Raw genomic sequence first — 16,035 nt, 5'->3', positions numbered from 1 at the left:
AGGGAACATGTGATAGACATACCGAAAACGGAAGTGCCCAAATCCAAGGCTCCTTTTCCAAGGCCTCCTCCACCATATCCACAAAGGCTCGCAAAACAAAACAATGAGAACCAGTTCAAGAAATTTATTGATATGATGAAAAGTTTGTCCATAAATGTGCCTTTGGTTGAAGCTCTAGAACAAATACCGGGATATGCCAAGTTCATGAAGGACTTGGTAACATAGAAGAGATCAATGAACTTTGAAACAATCAAAATGAAACATCAAGTGAGTACCATTGTGCACTCTATGGCTCCAAAGTTAGAAGACCCCGGTGCCTTTACAATCCCATGCACTATTGGCAGTGCCGATTTTGCAAAAGCTTTGTGTGACTTGGGGGCAAGCATTAACTTGATGCTATACTCTGTGTTCAAGACATTGGGGATTGGGAAACTAAGGCCCACATCCATGAGGCTACAAATGGCAGACAGGACAATGAAGAGGCCATTGGGGATAATTAATGATGTGTTAGTTCAAGTCGACAAGTTCATACTTCCCGCAGATTTTGTGATACTTGACTATGAGGTTGACTACGAGGTGCCGATCATATTGGTGAGACCTTTCCTAGCTATAGGGAAGGCCTTAGTTGATGTGGAAGCAGGGGAGCTCACCTTCTAGGTGGGTGATGAAAAAGTTATGTTCCATGTTTGCAAGTCAATGAGGCATCCTAATAGTAACGAAGTGTGTTCGTTTGTGGATCTTGTAACTGAAGTGATTGTTAAAGACACAAGTGTTGTGATTAATGTGGAAGACCCATTAGAAGCTGTGTTGTTGAGTCATAATGTGGATGATAAGGAAGGCTTGGTTGAATATGTCAATGCTTTGCAAGGAATGGGTTCATATATATATGAGCCCCGAAAACCTTCCTTGGACCTTGAGAACCGGAAGACTCCACCCACAAAGCCCTCAATCGAGGAGCCTCCCATATTGGAGTTGAAGCCTTTGCCTTCACACCTCAGGTATGAGTTCTTAGGCCCTTGTTCCACTTTACCTATTATTCTTTCCTCGTGCTTAACTAACGTGCAGGTAGATGCAACCCTTGCGGTGCTCCAAATGAGGAAGAAGGGAATAGGTTGGACATTGGCAGATATTCGGGGTATAAGCCCCGCCTTTTGCATGCACAAAATATTATTGGAGAAGGATGACAAAACCTCTATGGAACATCAAATAAGGTTGAATGAGTCCACAGAAGAGGTTGTCAAGAAAGAGGTTATCAAGTGGTTGGATGTTGGGGTCATCTACCCCTTTTCTGAGAGTTCATGGACTTCACTGGTACAATGTGTTCCAAAGAAAGGGGGCATGATTGTGATTATAAATGACAACAATGAGTTGATCCCCACAAGAGTTGTCACTGGTTGAAGGGTATGAATGGGTTATAGGAAGCTCAACAAAGTGACTCGGAAAGACCATTTGCCCCTTCCATTTAATGATATAATAGTGGATAGGTTAGCCGGATGTGCTTTTTATTACTTCTTGAATGGATATTCCGGGTATATCCATATTCTTGTTGCACCTGAAGACCAAGAGAAGACCACCTTCACTTGTCTGTATGGCACATTTGCATTCTCAAGGATGACGTTTTGTCAATGTAATGCACCAGCTACTTTTCAGCGATGTATAATGGCAACATTCACGGATATAGTGGAAGACTTCCTCGAGGTTTTCATGGATGATTTCTTTATTGTGGGGGATTCTTTTGATATGTGTTTGGATAATCTTGATAAAGTTTTGGCACGTTGTGAAGAGACCAACTTGGTGCTTGATTGGGAGAAGTGTCACATTATGGTTGAGGAGGGCATTGTCCTCGGCCATAGGATCTCCAAAAATGGTATTGATGTGGATAAAACAAAAATTGAAGTGATATCAAAACTCCCTCCTCCTACTTCCGTCAAAGGAGTGAGGAACTTTCTACGCCACGCATGGTTTTACCGCCAGTTCATCAAGGATTTCTCAAAAGTGGTGAACCCCTTGTGCACGTTGTTGGAAAAAGATGCAAAATTTGTGTTCAATGATGATTGTATGAAAGCTTTTGAGCTACTAAAGAATAGGTTGACTACCACTCCCATCATTACCACACCAAATTGGAGCTTACCATTTAAGCTCATGTGTGATGCTAGTGATGTAGCGGTAGGAGCAGTGTTGGGGCAAAGAGTCAAGATATTCCATCCGGTCTACTATGCTAGTATTACCATGAATGACGTCCAAGTCAACTATATGGTGATCGAGAAAGAACTCTTAGCCATTGTCTTTGCTATGGAAAAGTTTTGCCCATACCTCATGGTTACCAAAGTGATTGTTCACACCGATCACACAGCGCTTTGCTATTTGATGAGTAAGAAGGACTCAAAGGCTAGATTGATGAGGTAGGTACTTCTTCTATAAGAGTTTGATCTTGAAATCATAGACCAAAAAGGGAGTGAGAATCAAGTGGCGGACCACTTGTCTCATTTGGAAGAGGAAGGGAGACCCCATGATGGCCTTGAAATTAATGATTCATTTCCGTATAAACAACTCATTTCCTTGTCTTTGACCGGGATGCCTTGGTTTGCCGATGTGGCTAACTATCTTGTGAGCGGAATTGTCCCGAATGAGTTCTCTTCAAACCAAAGGAAGAATCTCAAACGGGACTGCTTGGGTTATTATTGGGATGAGCCATATCTTTTCAAAATTTTCACCGATGGTGTTATCCGTAGATGTGTTCCAGAAGAAGAGCAATTGGGTATTCTTGAGGCTTGCCATTCCTCACCTTATGGTGGTCACCATGGTAGGGAGAGAACTTCTACAAAGCTCCTAAGTTATGGATTCTATTGGCCTACATTACACAAAGATGCTAGCGAGCTTGTTAAGCGATGTGATGATTACCAAAGAGCCGATGGGATTTCCAAGAAGAATGAGATGCCTCTCACCACCATCCTTGAGATTGATATTTTTGATGTATGGGGCATCAACTTTATAGGTCCATTTGTAGTTCGTGTAGGAACGCCTATATTCTTGTTGTTGTGACTAAGTTTCCAAATTGGTTGATTTTGTAACTTTGGCTAACAATGAAGCACGTAGTGTGGTGGCTTTCGTGAAGAAAAACATATTCACAAGGTTCGGCACCCCAAGGACCATCATTAGTAATGGGGGTTCTCCTTTTTGCAACAAAGTCTTTGACACTTTACTCTACAAGTATGGTGTCACTCACAAGGTGTCAACTCCATATCACCCCAAGAAAGTTAACAGGTTGAGGTCTCCAACAGGGAGATCAAGAGTATTCTATCCAAAACTATCAATGGAAATCGGGCTGATTGGTCAAGGAAATTTGACGATGCATTATGGGTCTATAGAACAACTTACAAGACTCCAAGTGGTATGTCTCCACATCGGTTGGTATTTGGTAAAGAATGTCACCTCCTGGTGGAATTAGAGCATAAGGCCATGTGGACATTGAAGAAGTTGAACCTAGATTGGGATGTAGCTGCCAATCTTCAGGTGGAGCAACTGAATAAACTTGATAAGTTCCGGTTCCATGCTTACTCCAGTTCATCCTTGTATAACGAGAAGATGAAGTACCTACATGATAAGTATATCCGGAACAATGAATTCAAAGAAGGCGACCTTGTTCTCTTATTCAACTCTTGGTTACGGATGTTTCCAAGAAAGCTAAGACAAAATGGAGCGGTCCTTTTGAAGTGGTGCATGTAATTCCTTTTTGTGCTCTTGATTTGAAAAAAGATAATGGTAAGATTTTTAGAGTCAGTGGGCACCGAGTGAAGCACTACCTTGGTAAGGTTGATGATGCCCACGTTGTGTCATTAATCCATTTCAAGTGAATGATGGTAACATGTATCGTGCCGCGACATTAAATCAAGCGCTTCTTGGGAGGCAACACATGTGTTTTTCTTTCTTTTGATTTTTCTTCTTAGATTAGGCATTGTTTTGGACTAAATGGTTGTGAAGTGTATGTAGGAATTGGTTGTGTAGTGCAGGAAATTGACAAGGATGAAATTTGGCTAAGTGACAAAAGTTTGCGGACTGCGCCCAAAATTTCACAGACCGCATGAGCACTTCGCGGCCACACAATTCTGTGCACGGTCGCGTAATTGAATTGAGAAAAATGCCAACTCTCTGAAGTTTGCCTATCAAAATCCCTTCATTATTTGCAGCCGAGTTCAAATTTTTGCGGACCGCGAAACTTCTTCGGCAACGGCCAATATTTTGCGGACTGCGGTATTATGTTTGCGGCTGATCTACAAAAGGTAATAGAGTGCGGACCGTGAGAAAATTTTGCGGCCGCACTCAGGTAAGGTAGTGGGTCCCCTGGGCCTAGGTATAAATATGAGTTATTGCATCATTTTACACTTTGCACACCCCAGTTTTTCACCAAAGCTAAAAACAATTGTTCATCTCTCATTCTCATCTCACTCATTTCAAGTGTAGATTTCCTATAAATTTTACAATTGGTATGTTCAATTTAATGGTATGATATAATTTTGCTTCTTTTATTTTCTCTTTGTTTCAATTTTTATTTTTTATTTAGGGTTAAATACATGCCATAATGCCAAATTAATGCCTCATTGTTGCTTAGATAGATATGGGTAGTGTTTATATGCCTAATGGGGGTTGGGGTTAGTAACTTTGCATGTTTAATTGCAAAAATTTGCACAATTAGTGAAAACCCTAGTATCATTGTTCTTTAGTGCCGATTTCAATTGAATTTCACGGTCGTGGTCATTTTTCTGCTGCCCACGATAGGGTATGCGGCCGCGTCCAAAACTATGCGGTCCGCGATACCCTAACTTCAAAGCATTGAGGGTTGTTCAACTTTCACGGTCGTGGTCACTTTTCCCATAGCTAAACCCATAGCTAGGGTTGTAACCCAACCCTTGTGTGGATATTTGATGGGTCTTAAATTTTAGGGCTTGAATGTGTATGGGTTAGTGATATTTAGCCTAGTTCTTGCTATAACTATTTAATTAGTGGTTGCAAACACTGATTTATTCCTTTATGACTTAGTCTCTACTTGAGAAAGAGGGACTAAATCTAGGAAAACTAGGCTAACAAGGAATTAGGGTGAACTCAAGAAATTGATAGCCCCAATTAAAGGGTTAAACCTAGAGATAGTAATACCCGACTTGAGCTAAAGTCACTTGAATTGCATGAATACCCATTTGGATTAGAAAAATCCAAATTGGGAAAAATTACTCAAACTACCGAGAGGTATATAGTGAGTGCTCGGGTGTGATAGCTATATTATGACCCCAATTAATCGCATGATTTCCCTAGATTCTTGCTACCCGTTAGATACCCACCTAGGTGGAAGTCACTACCCTAGTCCCTTTAAACCCTTGAAAATCAACAACAAAAATATTATACTTAGTTTTAAATATTGCATGTTATAGAATAGAAGTAGAAGTAGAAAACAAACCAAACATTTGTGGAGTGTAATTAAGAGAACAACCCGTATCTAGACTTGGATATAAACCTAAGTCTAAACAAATTAACTCCCTGTGGATTCGATCCCGACCTAGTTGGGCAAAACTACATCGGCCATCCTTACTACTCAGTAGTAGTGTAGGCTAGACCCGATCAGTCATGTATAATGTCTGGCAATAAAATACTGAATCATGTGAATACCATATGCGGAAAAACAATCCCAAAAGAAATATATACATATATATATATATATAAACAGAATATGACAGTGGGAGCCGATAAGGACACATACTATCTAACTACACATGATTGTCTACAGATCTATAACAGAGTGTACACTATATAAAGGATGGGACTGGGCCCCGTCATACCCATATGTATACAAAAGTATAGTACCAAAACTCAATAGTAGCTCTAGATTAAATGGAGCACACCAATTATCGCTGAGTAAGGATCCTTAGAAGGGGGATCGTCAGCCTGTCTACCTACACCTGCTGGCATGAAATGTAGGCCCCTAGGCAATAGGGGCGTCAGTACAATAATTTACCGAGTATGTAAGGCATAAAAATCAGTATATAAAAGACATGAAAGAAACATGGAGTAAAGGACTCACCCTGTAAGTCTGAATAGCTCTGTGAATCATGAAACATTTATAATGTCATGCTTATGCATATAAATGTCATGTCATGCATAGGTATATGCGTAGATAACATCATCAAATCTCTAAGGGCATTCCATCATATCATTTTAGCCTTTGTGGGTGAAATCATTAATGTATATCAATTGATCAGGTGGTGGTGTGTATATAATGCCATAACTTTTCCCCATACCCCTTATATATATATACTATATGCGCATATAACGCCATCTGGTCATAGGTCAATATACATGTCTAAATGGATGTAATGCATAATGAAGTTAGTCAATAAGAACTCTCAGAACATCATAAGACCCATGAACAGACGATATGATTGTAGGACATATGGGGAATCCAGAACATAGGCAACCCTAGTACTTCTAATAATAGAATCATTTATAAAAGTTGTGTGCTTGCTCGTTTCATTGTATCATATGGATCATGCCAAAAGGAAATGAGGGATAGCCTTAACATACCTCAAATCATCAATGCAATTCCACAACAAGCATATGATAACTAGCGCGCCAACCCTACAACAAAGAAATACATATACGACTTAGATGGCGCTAGTATATTACGTATCTCAGAGATTCTAAAATAAAACGGTCAGCATTTTCCCTGATTTTAATGCTCCCTCAAACCTACTATAGGCGAGATACAAACACAATAAAATCAGCAACTCAAAACCAATCTAATTACAATTTGGAACCTTCAATACAACAAAAACCTCAAATATACCATAACACACCCAATCAACAAATTATCAATTAGCCTGAAACTGCAACGCCGAGTGACCAACCTACTACCATACCCCATATGGCATTTCTACATTACTTTTTATCCTTCCAAACTCCATAAATCAGCAACAAAATTGGCCAACACAAATGGACTACAAAACAGTCTACTAAAAGTGGAAAAAATGGAACTCACGGCTTCCAATCATCATCCCGTGAGTTCTAACTATTAGGAAACCAATTAATCAACCTTCCTTAATATTTAAACACTTAATTACAGAAACTAGATGTTTCTTAACAATGAAGTACCTTGCAAAAATCGAACTACAAAGAGAAAAAAGAGGCGGTATAATGAAACTTATGTCATAGGGATCGTTCTGATGTTATCGTTTCTCGATTTTGTACCCTGGATATTAGTATTATTTGAAACCATTTGGGGAGCTTAAGGATAGGTTTTTATGGTGTTCTATGTTTGGGTTCTATGTAAAAGTGAAGAGACAGATGAGCTAAAACCTAGATATAAACTTTTGAAAAGTCAAAGAGGTGCTAGCTTGGCACCCTCGCATTGGCCCATCTTCCGACGCTTATATCTTTTTATTTAGATGTCGTATAAATGAACGATTAAGTGCGTTGGAAACTAACTTCCAAGAACTTCAATTTGGTGTAGAATATTCACCAAAATACCTCATATAGAACAAAAAATTTATTTCTAAAAAAGCTCTGTTACATGGAAAATCCTTAGTCTGTTTTCCCGCAACTTAAATCCGATTTTTCTCAAACTTTATATTTTCTATCCAAACATCATACATAGTCATATTATGACTTTAAACTTATTTAAATCATGATTAAAAAGTCTCATATTCATTGTACGTCGCCTTGGGATTCACAGGGTGTAACAATCTTCCCTCCTTAGAAACAGTCGTCCTCGAATGTTAAACTTCCAGAGATGTATAGAAAATTGGGCAGAGTCTCCTCTGTAATGGTACCACTACCTACTTGTCAGATAAAAAACCCAACATTACAAAGCCGCACAGGGCCACAATCATCAATAACACTAATGGCCTCACACGACCAATGACAATAACTAACATAAAAATCAAGTTCCATATACGTACCTAAGGCAGTGATATCTCAGTCTGATCATCCTCCGGAAGCGGAAACAACTAAGGATACCCAACCTTTGATTTCTTGCTTTTCTTGTCCATACATTTGTAGTTCTGCTACTTGGCATGTTTGTTTTATATAAAAGGTGCTTTTTCATTTAAGCACTATGCAATTTTACTTTTTATTGTGTCGAGTTATGCAAGGCATCGGGTGTATTTTTCCCTGATGGCATTTTAAATTTTGGGTATAGGTTCTTCCGCAACCAATCCTTCACTGTTAGGGTTTCATGAGAGAGGGCCCTCTTATGTTTTCATAATCCTGGTATATTTGGCAGTCATATTGTTGTATTCTTATATCATTCCCCCCAGTGATCAAATGCAAAGAATGCGAATTTGAACACTGGAAGTCATGTTCCTTTGACGATCCCACTAGTGAATGGTCGGATAAGCTTTGGTCCAATAAAAAAGCTTATGATTAGCATTTCCCATTATGGACTTTGCTCCAGAGCCAATGATTACCTAACCACCCGTAGTGATTGCACTCATTAACGGTCGGGTATCCTTTGGCCCTATAGCAAGTTTTATTTCCCGGTAGGAATTTTTCTATCGAGCAAAAGACTATCCAACCATCCCGTAGTATCTTACTATTTCCATGCCTTGTCATTTTAATGTCTTACTTCTGCTGACGGTGCTTCCATTGTAGTATGTTTTTGTTGCTGCTCGTTAAAAACCTTGACAGAAAAATTCAATTAGGATAAAAACTGGATGAAGGAAAAAAGAGTGTTGCACATATTTTCAGTATAGACAGTGCTTCATCAGCAATACCTTTTGATGTGTGACACGTTCTAGTTGCTTGAAAATTTTACTCCGTCTTGAATTTCCAATTCGTATAATCCTTTTACGGTGACAGCTTAAACCAGGTAGGGCCCTTCCCGTGTTGGACCCAACTTTCCTGCATTGATCTCTCAGGTTTTTTTATTCACTTTCCTTAAAACCAAGTCCCCCACTTTGAAAAAATGGAGATTGGTTCTTCGGTTGTAATATCTTTCCATTCTTTATTTTTAGTCCACTATCCTTATATGCGCTACGTCCCTATGCTTGTCGAGTAGCTCTAATATGACCATTAGTGCTTCATTATTTGCGTCTTCATCTGCCCAGAAATTTCTCATGGTAGGTTCTCCTACTTTCACCGAGATCAAGGCTTCTGCTCCGTATACAAGAGAGAAAGGTGTCACCCTCGTGCTTGATTTAGTCGTTGTTCGGTATTCATATTGTACTCCCAGCAATTCTTCGGGCCATTTACCTTTGGCTGCTTCCAATCTCTTTTTGATATTTTAGATAATCACCTTCTTTGTTGATTATGCTTGATTGGTTGTGCTCGAGTGATAAGGCGATGATGTAATTCTTTTGGTTTTCAGGTCTTCAAGGAATTTTGTGACATTTGTGCCTATATATTGTGGCCTATTGTCACATGCAATCTCTTTTGGTATCCCGAACCTACAAATTATGTTCTCCCATGGGAAATCTACCACTTCGCGCTCGCCAATATTTTGGTAAGGACCTACTTCAACCCACTTAGAAAAGTAGTCATTTAAAATCAAGAGAAATCTTACCTTAGCGAGGGCCGGCGACAGTGGACCTACTATGTCCATTCCCCACTTCATGAATGTCTAGGATGATAGAACCGAGTGCAATAACTCTGCCAGTTGGTGTACCAATGGTGTATGGCGTTGACACTTACCAACAATGGGTCGTTGTATTGCTTATCCTTGACTTCCACAACAAGTGATGATTCAGCCCTATTTTGGAAAATCACCCCTTTTTCATTAGAGTCTACAAGACAACTCCCAAGCTAACCAATCGATGAACCTCCTTGGCCAACAGCCTTTGACACGCCTTCAAGTGAGCCAAACAACCCATATATTTCCTTCTAAGAGCACCTGCCACAACATTAGCCTTTTCCGGATAATATAGAATATCGATGTCGTAGTCCACGAGTAACTCAAGCTAACTCCTTTGCCTCAGATTTAATTCCTTCTATTTGAAAATGTATTGATGGCTTTTATGGTCTATGAACATATTCACATGGAACCCATACAAATAATGACGCTAACTCTTCGATGCAACAACCACCGCTGTATGTTCTAAGTCATGTGCTGGATAGTTCTTTTCTTGATTCTTCAGTTGCTTAGTGGCATAAGCTATCACCTTGCCATATTGTATTAATACATACTCAAGTCCGATCCTTAAAGCATCACAATATATCATAAACCAATCAGTACCATTAGTATGGTTAATACCGGTTCCGTAGTGAATCTTGATTTCAACTCCTAGAAGCTCCTTTCACAAGCATCTGACCATTGGAACGTAACTACCTTCTACGTCAATTTAATCAACGGAGAGGAAAGAGTAGAGAAACCCTCCATAATATTCATGTAATACCTCGCTAGGCCCAAGAAACTATGAATAACTATTGGAGTTGTAGGTCTAGGCAAATTCTTCACAGCTGCAACCTTATGAGGATCAACCTTAATTCCTTTTCTAGAGACGACATAACCCTAGAATGTAACAGATTCAAGCCAATATTCACACTTTGGAAACATCACATATAACTTGTGCTGATATAGGGTCTGTAGAATTGCCTTAAGATGAATGGCATGGTCCTCTCACTTCCGTGAATATACAAGAAGGTCATCAATGAAGGCTATCACAAAGGAGTCGAGGAAAGGCTTAGGAATCGATTCACAAGATCTATGAAAGTTGCCAGGGTATTCGTTAGCCCAAAAGACTTCACCAAAAATTCAAACTGTCCATACCGGGTCCTGAAAGATTTTATTTCACTATAATTCTCCCTGATCTTCAATTGGTGTCTCAACCACACACAGTGGCGACACAATTCCTATAAACCCGCATGGCTAAAATAGACTCACCAACAGTAGTAGATACAGAGAACGGCTCATGAAGTTGTTCCGGTTCTATCCCAAATTCCATAGCAACATAAGGAGTGACATATGACAAAGTTGAACTAGGATCAATAAGAGCATATACATCATGAGATTGGACAGTCAATATCTATGTGACAACATCTGGAGAAGCCTATGAACTCTGGCGACCCCTCATAGCATAGAAACAATTGGATCCTCCCGAACTTTGTGCACCAACCTTAGCTGCACCACGCCCTGCGGGTGCTGGAGAGCCTCAAACAAGTGGAGGTGCTATGGATGTAGTAGCTGCAAATTTGAAAATGTATTGAAGGCTTTTATGGTCTATGAACATATTCGCATGGACCCCATACAAATATTGATGCTAACTCTTTGATGCAACAACCACCGCTGCTTGTTCTAAGTCATGTGATGTATAGTTCTTTTCTTGATTCTTGAGTTTCATAGAGCCATAATCTATCACCTTGCCATATTGCATTAATACATACTCAAGTCCGATCCTTAAAGCATCACAATATATCACAAACCTATCGGTACCTTTAGTATGGTCAATACCGGTTCCGTAGTGAATCTTGATTTCAACTCCTAGAAACTCTTTTCACAAGCATCTCACCATTGGAACTTAACTGCCTTCTACGTCAATTTAATCAAATGAGAGGCAAGAGTAGAGAACCACTCCATAATATTCATGTAATACCCCTCTAGGCCCAAGAAACTATGAATAACTATTGGAGTTATAGGTCTAGGCAAATTCTTCACAGCTACAATCTTATGAGGATCAACCTTAATTCCTTCTCTAGAGATGACATAACCCAAGAATGTGATAGATTCAAGCCAAAATTCACACTTTGGAAACATCGCATATAACTTGTGCTGATATAGGGTCTGTAAAATTGCCTTGAGATAATTGGCATGGTCCTCTCACTTCCGTGAATATACAAGAATGTCAACAATGAACACTATCACAAAGGAGTCCAGGAAAGGCTTAAGACTCGATTCATAAGATCCATGAAAGTTTCCAGGGCATTCGTTAGCCCAAAAGACTTTACCAAAAATTCAAAGTGTCCATACCGGGTCCTAAAAGTTGTTATTTGAATATCGTGCTCCTCGATCTTCAATTGGTGTCCCGACCACACACAGTGGCAACACAATTCCTATAAACCCGCATAGCTAAAATAGACTCACCAATTGGAGTAGATATAGAGAACGGCTCATGAAGTTGTTCCGGTTCTATCCCAAATTCCATAGCAACATAAGGAGTGACATATGACAAAGTTGAACTATGATCAATAAAAGCATATACATCATGAGATTGGACAGTCAATATACATGTGACAACATTTGGAGAAGCCTATAAACTATGGCGACCCCTCATAGCATAGAAACAACTGGATCCTCCCGAACTCTGTGCACCAACCCTAACTGCACCATGCCCTGTGGGTGCTGGAGAGCCTCAAGCAAGTGGAGGTGTTGTGGATGTAGTAGCTGCAAATTTGGTTTGTTGTGTCGTTCCTTTGCCCATACTCTGGCGGGACGAAAGGTAATCTATCTAAATGTGACCCTTGATACCGCACTCGTAACATATGGGTTGGTTCATGAAGCAGGCCCCAAAATGCATCTTCTCATACCTAGGGCATGGGGGCATCTAATGCTGCTAGAATCTCCCTCTAGGTCGATCTACTGGTAAATTCCTTGGTTTCCCTAACTGGGCCTGAAATAGCCCCACTACTGCTGACTAGGCCCCGATGGTTGTGCACTAACCCAAGACTAAGAAAAGGACTGGGATGGCCCTGACGATCCTCCCCTAAATGCCAACCTACCACCACCACCACCGGAGGAACCACCAAAGTTGCCCGCAGACCAGGCCTTATTGCTACCCTTTCGCTATTTTCTATTCTTCAATTTGGGGGTCTCTGTGGCTTGAGCAAATTCCACCATCTTCCCATAGTTCATATCAAAGTTCAAGGCAGCTTTAGAGGCCTTATTAATAACCAAGGGGCTAAGGCCCTGAAAGAATCGGCGCACTCTAACCTCCATAGCGGGCAACATGTAAATAGCATACTTGGACAAGTGGGAGAACCTCATGTGGTACTCCCACACACTCATGCTTCCTTGTTTTAGGTTCTCAAACTCAGCGGCACGGGCTGCCTTAGTCTTGGAAGGCAAGAAAATATCAATGAAGGCATCGGCAAACGCACTCCATCTCACCGGAGGGCTCCCCTCCTCACGAGACTCCTCCCATATCTCAAACCAAGAATAAGCCACCTCTTTCAGGCGGTAGGAGTTAAAATCCACTCCCTCTATCTCAGTAGCACGAATAGCTCGAAGAGTATTGTGAATCACATCAATGAAGTCCTGGGGGTCCTCATCGGGATTAGTACCTGTGATCACTAGAAGATCTAACTGAAGAAACCTATTCACCTTGGACTAGCAGAATCCCCTTGTTGCTCGAAGAAGTAGGTTCAATATTCCATCTTTGGGTATGAACTGTGCCCCCCGATCAGAAATGATAGAAACTGGACTGACATGCAACTTGACTATTTCCTTGATATATAACTATGCATATTGTTCTAATGTGTGGGTATCCTTAACCGACAAGAAGTGTGCTGATTTCGTGAGTCGATCCACAATCATCCAAATTGAGTCAAACTTACGATAAGTGCAAGGCAATCCTACCACGAAGTCCATATTGATCATCTCCCACTTCCACAATCGATTTTCTATGTTCTATGCCAATCCACCGGACCATTGGTGTTTGACCTTCAGTTGCTGACAATTTGGACATCTTGCTACAAAGTCCGCTACATTCCTCTTCATATCATTCCACCAGTAGAAATCCTTAAGATCATGATATGTCTTTGTGGAGCCTGAGTGCATGGAATACCTAGAACTGTGAGCCTCGGTCATGGTTCTTTCCCGGAGTCCATGTACATTTGGACCATGTAATCGCCCTTGGTACCTTAATGTACCATCATCCATGCCAAGAGAAAAGCCATGGTTTTATGTTTCTGAATTCCCTCCTTCAGCTGTACCAACAACGGGTCATTGTATTACTTCTCCTGGACTTCCACAACAAGCGATGATTCAGCCCTATTTTGCACAATCACCCCTCTTTCACTAGAGTCTGCAAGACAAACTCCCAGGTTAACTAATCAATAAACCTCCATGGCCAACGACCTTTGAGATGCCTTAAAGTGGGCCAAACTACCTATACATTTCCGGCTAAGAGCATCCGCCACAACATTAGCCTTCCTCGGATGATATAGAATATCGATGTCGTAGTCCTTGAGTAACTCAATCTATCTCTTCTACCTCAGCTTTGATTCCTTCTGTTTGAAAATGTATTGAAGGCTCTTATGTCTGTGAATATATTCGCATGGATCCCATACAAATAATGATGCCAACTCTTAAATGTAACTACCACCGCCGCAAGTTCTAAGTTATGTGCTGGATAGTTCTTTTCATGATTCTTGAGCTGCCTAGAGGCATAAGCTACCACCTTGCCATGTTGCATTAATACACACCCAAGTCTGATCCTTGAAGTATCATAATATATAACAAACCCATCTGTACCCTTTGGTAGAGTGTTAATACCGGTGTCGTAATCAATCTTGATTTCAACTCCTAGAAGCTCCTTTCATAAGCATCTAACCATTGGAACTTAAGTGCCTTCTGCATCAATTTAGTCAACAGAGAGGCAAGAGTAGAGAACCCCTGCACAAATTTCCTGTATACCCCGCTAGGCCCAAGATACTGCGAATCTTTGTTGAGTTGTAAGTCTAAGCCAATTCTTCACAGCTTCAATCTTCTTAGGATCAACCTTAATTTTTTCTCTAGAGAGGACATGACCCAAGAATATGACAGCTTCAAGAAAAAATTCACACTTCGAAAACTTTGCGTATAACTTGTACTGATATAGGGTCTGCAGAACTGCCCTGAGATGATCGGCATGGTCTTATCGACTCCGTGAATATACAAGAATGTCATCAATGAACACTATCACAAAGGAGTCAAGGAAAGGCTTAAAGACTCGATTCATAAAATCCATGAAAGCTGCCAAGGCATTCGTTAGCCCAAGAGACATCACCAAAAATTCAAAGTGTCTATACCGGGTCCTCAAAGTTGTTTGCGGAATATCCTACTGCCTGATCATCAATTGGTGATACCCAGATCTTAAATCAATTTTGGAGAAGTACTTGGCACTTTGCAATTAGTCAAACATGTCATCTATCCTTGATAGTGGGTACTTATTATTGATCGTGACCTTGTTGATTTGCCGATAGTTGATATACATTCTTAGTGACCCATCCTTCTTCATTACAAAGAGAATTGGTGTGCCTCAAGGCGACACACTCGGCTGGATAAAACCCTTTTCTAATATATCCTTCTATTGTTACTTTAGTTCCTTCAATTCTGCCAGTGCCATTCTGTAAGGCGGAATAGATATAGGTTGCTTGCCTAGCATCACATCAATCCAAAAATCAATCTCCATGTCTGGTTGAATCCTAGGGAGCTCATCAGGAAATACCTCCAGAAATATATTCATAACTGCCACAAGCTGAAGTGTGGGTGCCTCATTATCAGTGTCCGTAACCCGATGATAAATACACCCCTTGTTGATCAACTTCGTGGCCTTAAGGTAAGAAATAAACGTACCCTTTGGCACTGCAACGTCCCCCTTCTATTCAATAACTAGCTCATCTAGAAATTCAAACCAAACGGTTCTGGTTTGGAAATCACGTTTGGCAAAACATGAATAAAGCCAGTCCATCCCCATTATTACATAAAAATTCACAATCCCCAATTCAATGATATCGGCCACGGTGTCCCGACCACGCACCGTGACAACACAATCCCTTAAACCTACTTGGCCAAAATAGACTCACCAAACGGAGTAGATATAGAGAACGGTTCATGAAGCTGTTCCGGTTCTATCCCAAATTCCATAGCAACATAAGGAGTTGCATATGACAAAGTGGAACCGTGATCAATAAGAGCATATACATCATAAGATTGGATAGTCAATGTACCTTTGACAACATCTTGAGATGCCTCTGAACTCTGGCGACCACTCACAGTATAGAAACAGTTGGATCCTCACGAACTATGTGCACCACCCCTAGCTGCACCACGCCTTACGGGTGCTAGAGGGCCTCGAGCCG

At 40.6% G+C, this 16,035-nt stretch overlaps 2 protein-coding genes across 2 annotated transcripts; both read left to right on the top strand.

Annotated features, from left to right (window-relative positions):
• Positions 1-234: 234 nt before the first annotated feature.
• Positions 235-657, top strand: LOC138871682 (uncharacterized). Its single transcript, XM_070149578.1, has one exon. It carries the CDS (start codon positions 235-237, stop codon positions 655-657), a length of 423 nt encoding a protein of 140 aa, XP_070005679.1.
• Positions 658-2,574: 1,917 nt separating this feature from the next.
• On the top strand, positions 2,575-3,726 carry LOC138871681 (uncharacterized). Its single transcript, XM_070149577.1, has 3 exons — positions 2,575-2,995; positions 3,090-3,264; positions 3,369-3,726. Exons 1-3 carry the CDS (start codon positions 2,575-2,577, stop codon positions 3,724-3,726), a joined length of 954 nt encoding a protein of 317 aa, XP_070005678.1.
• Positions 3,727-16,035: the final 12,309 nt, after the last annotated feature.

Source organism: Nicotiana sylvestris, chromosome 6, assembly GCF_000393655.2.
Source record: "Nicotiana sylvestris chromosome 6, ASM39365v2, whole genome shotgun sequence".
NCBI lineage: Eukaryota > Viridiplantae > Streptophyta > Magnoliopsida > Solanales > Solanaceae > Nicotiana > Nicotiana sylvestris.
This window is presented reverse-complemented; position numbering and strand designations above follow the sequence as displayed.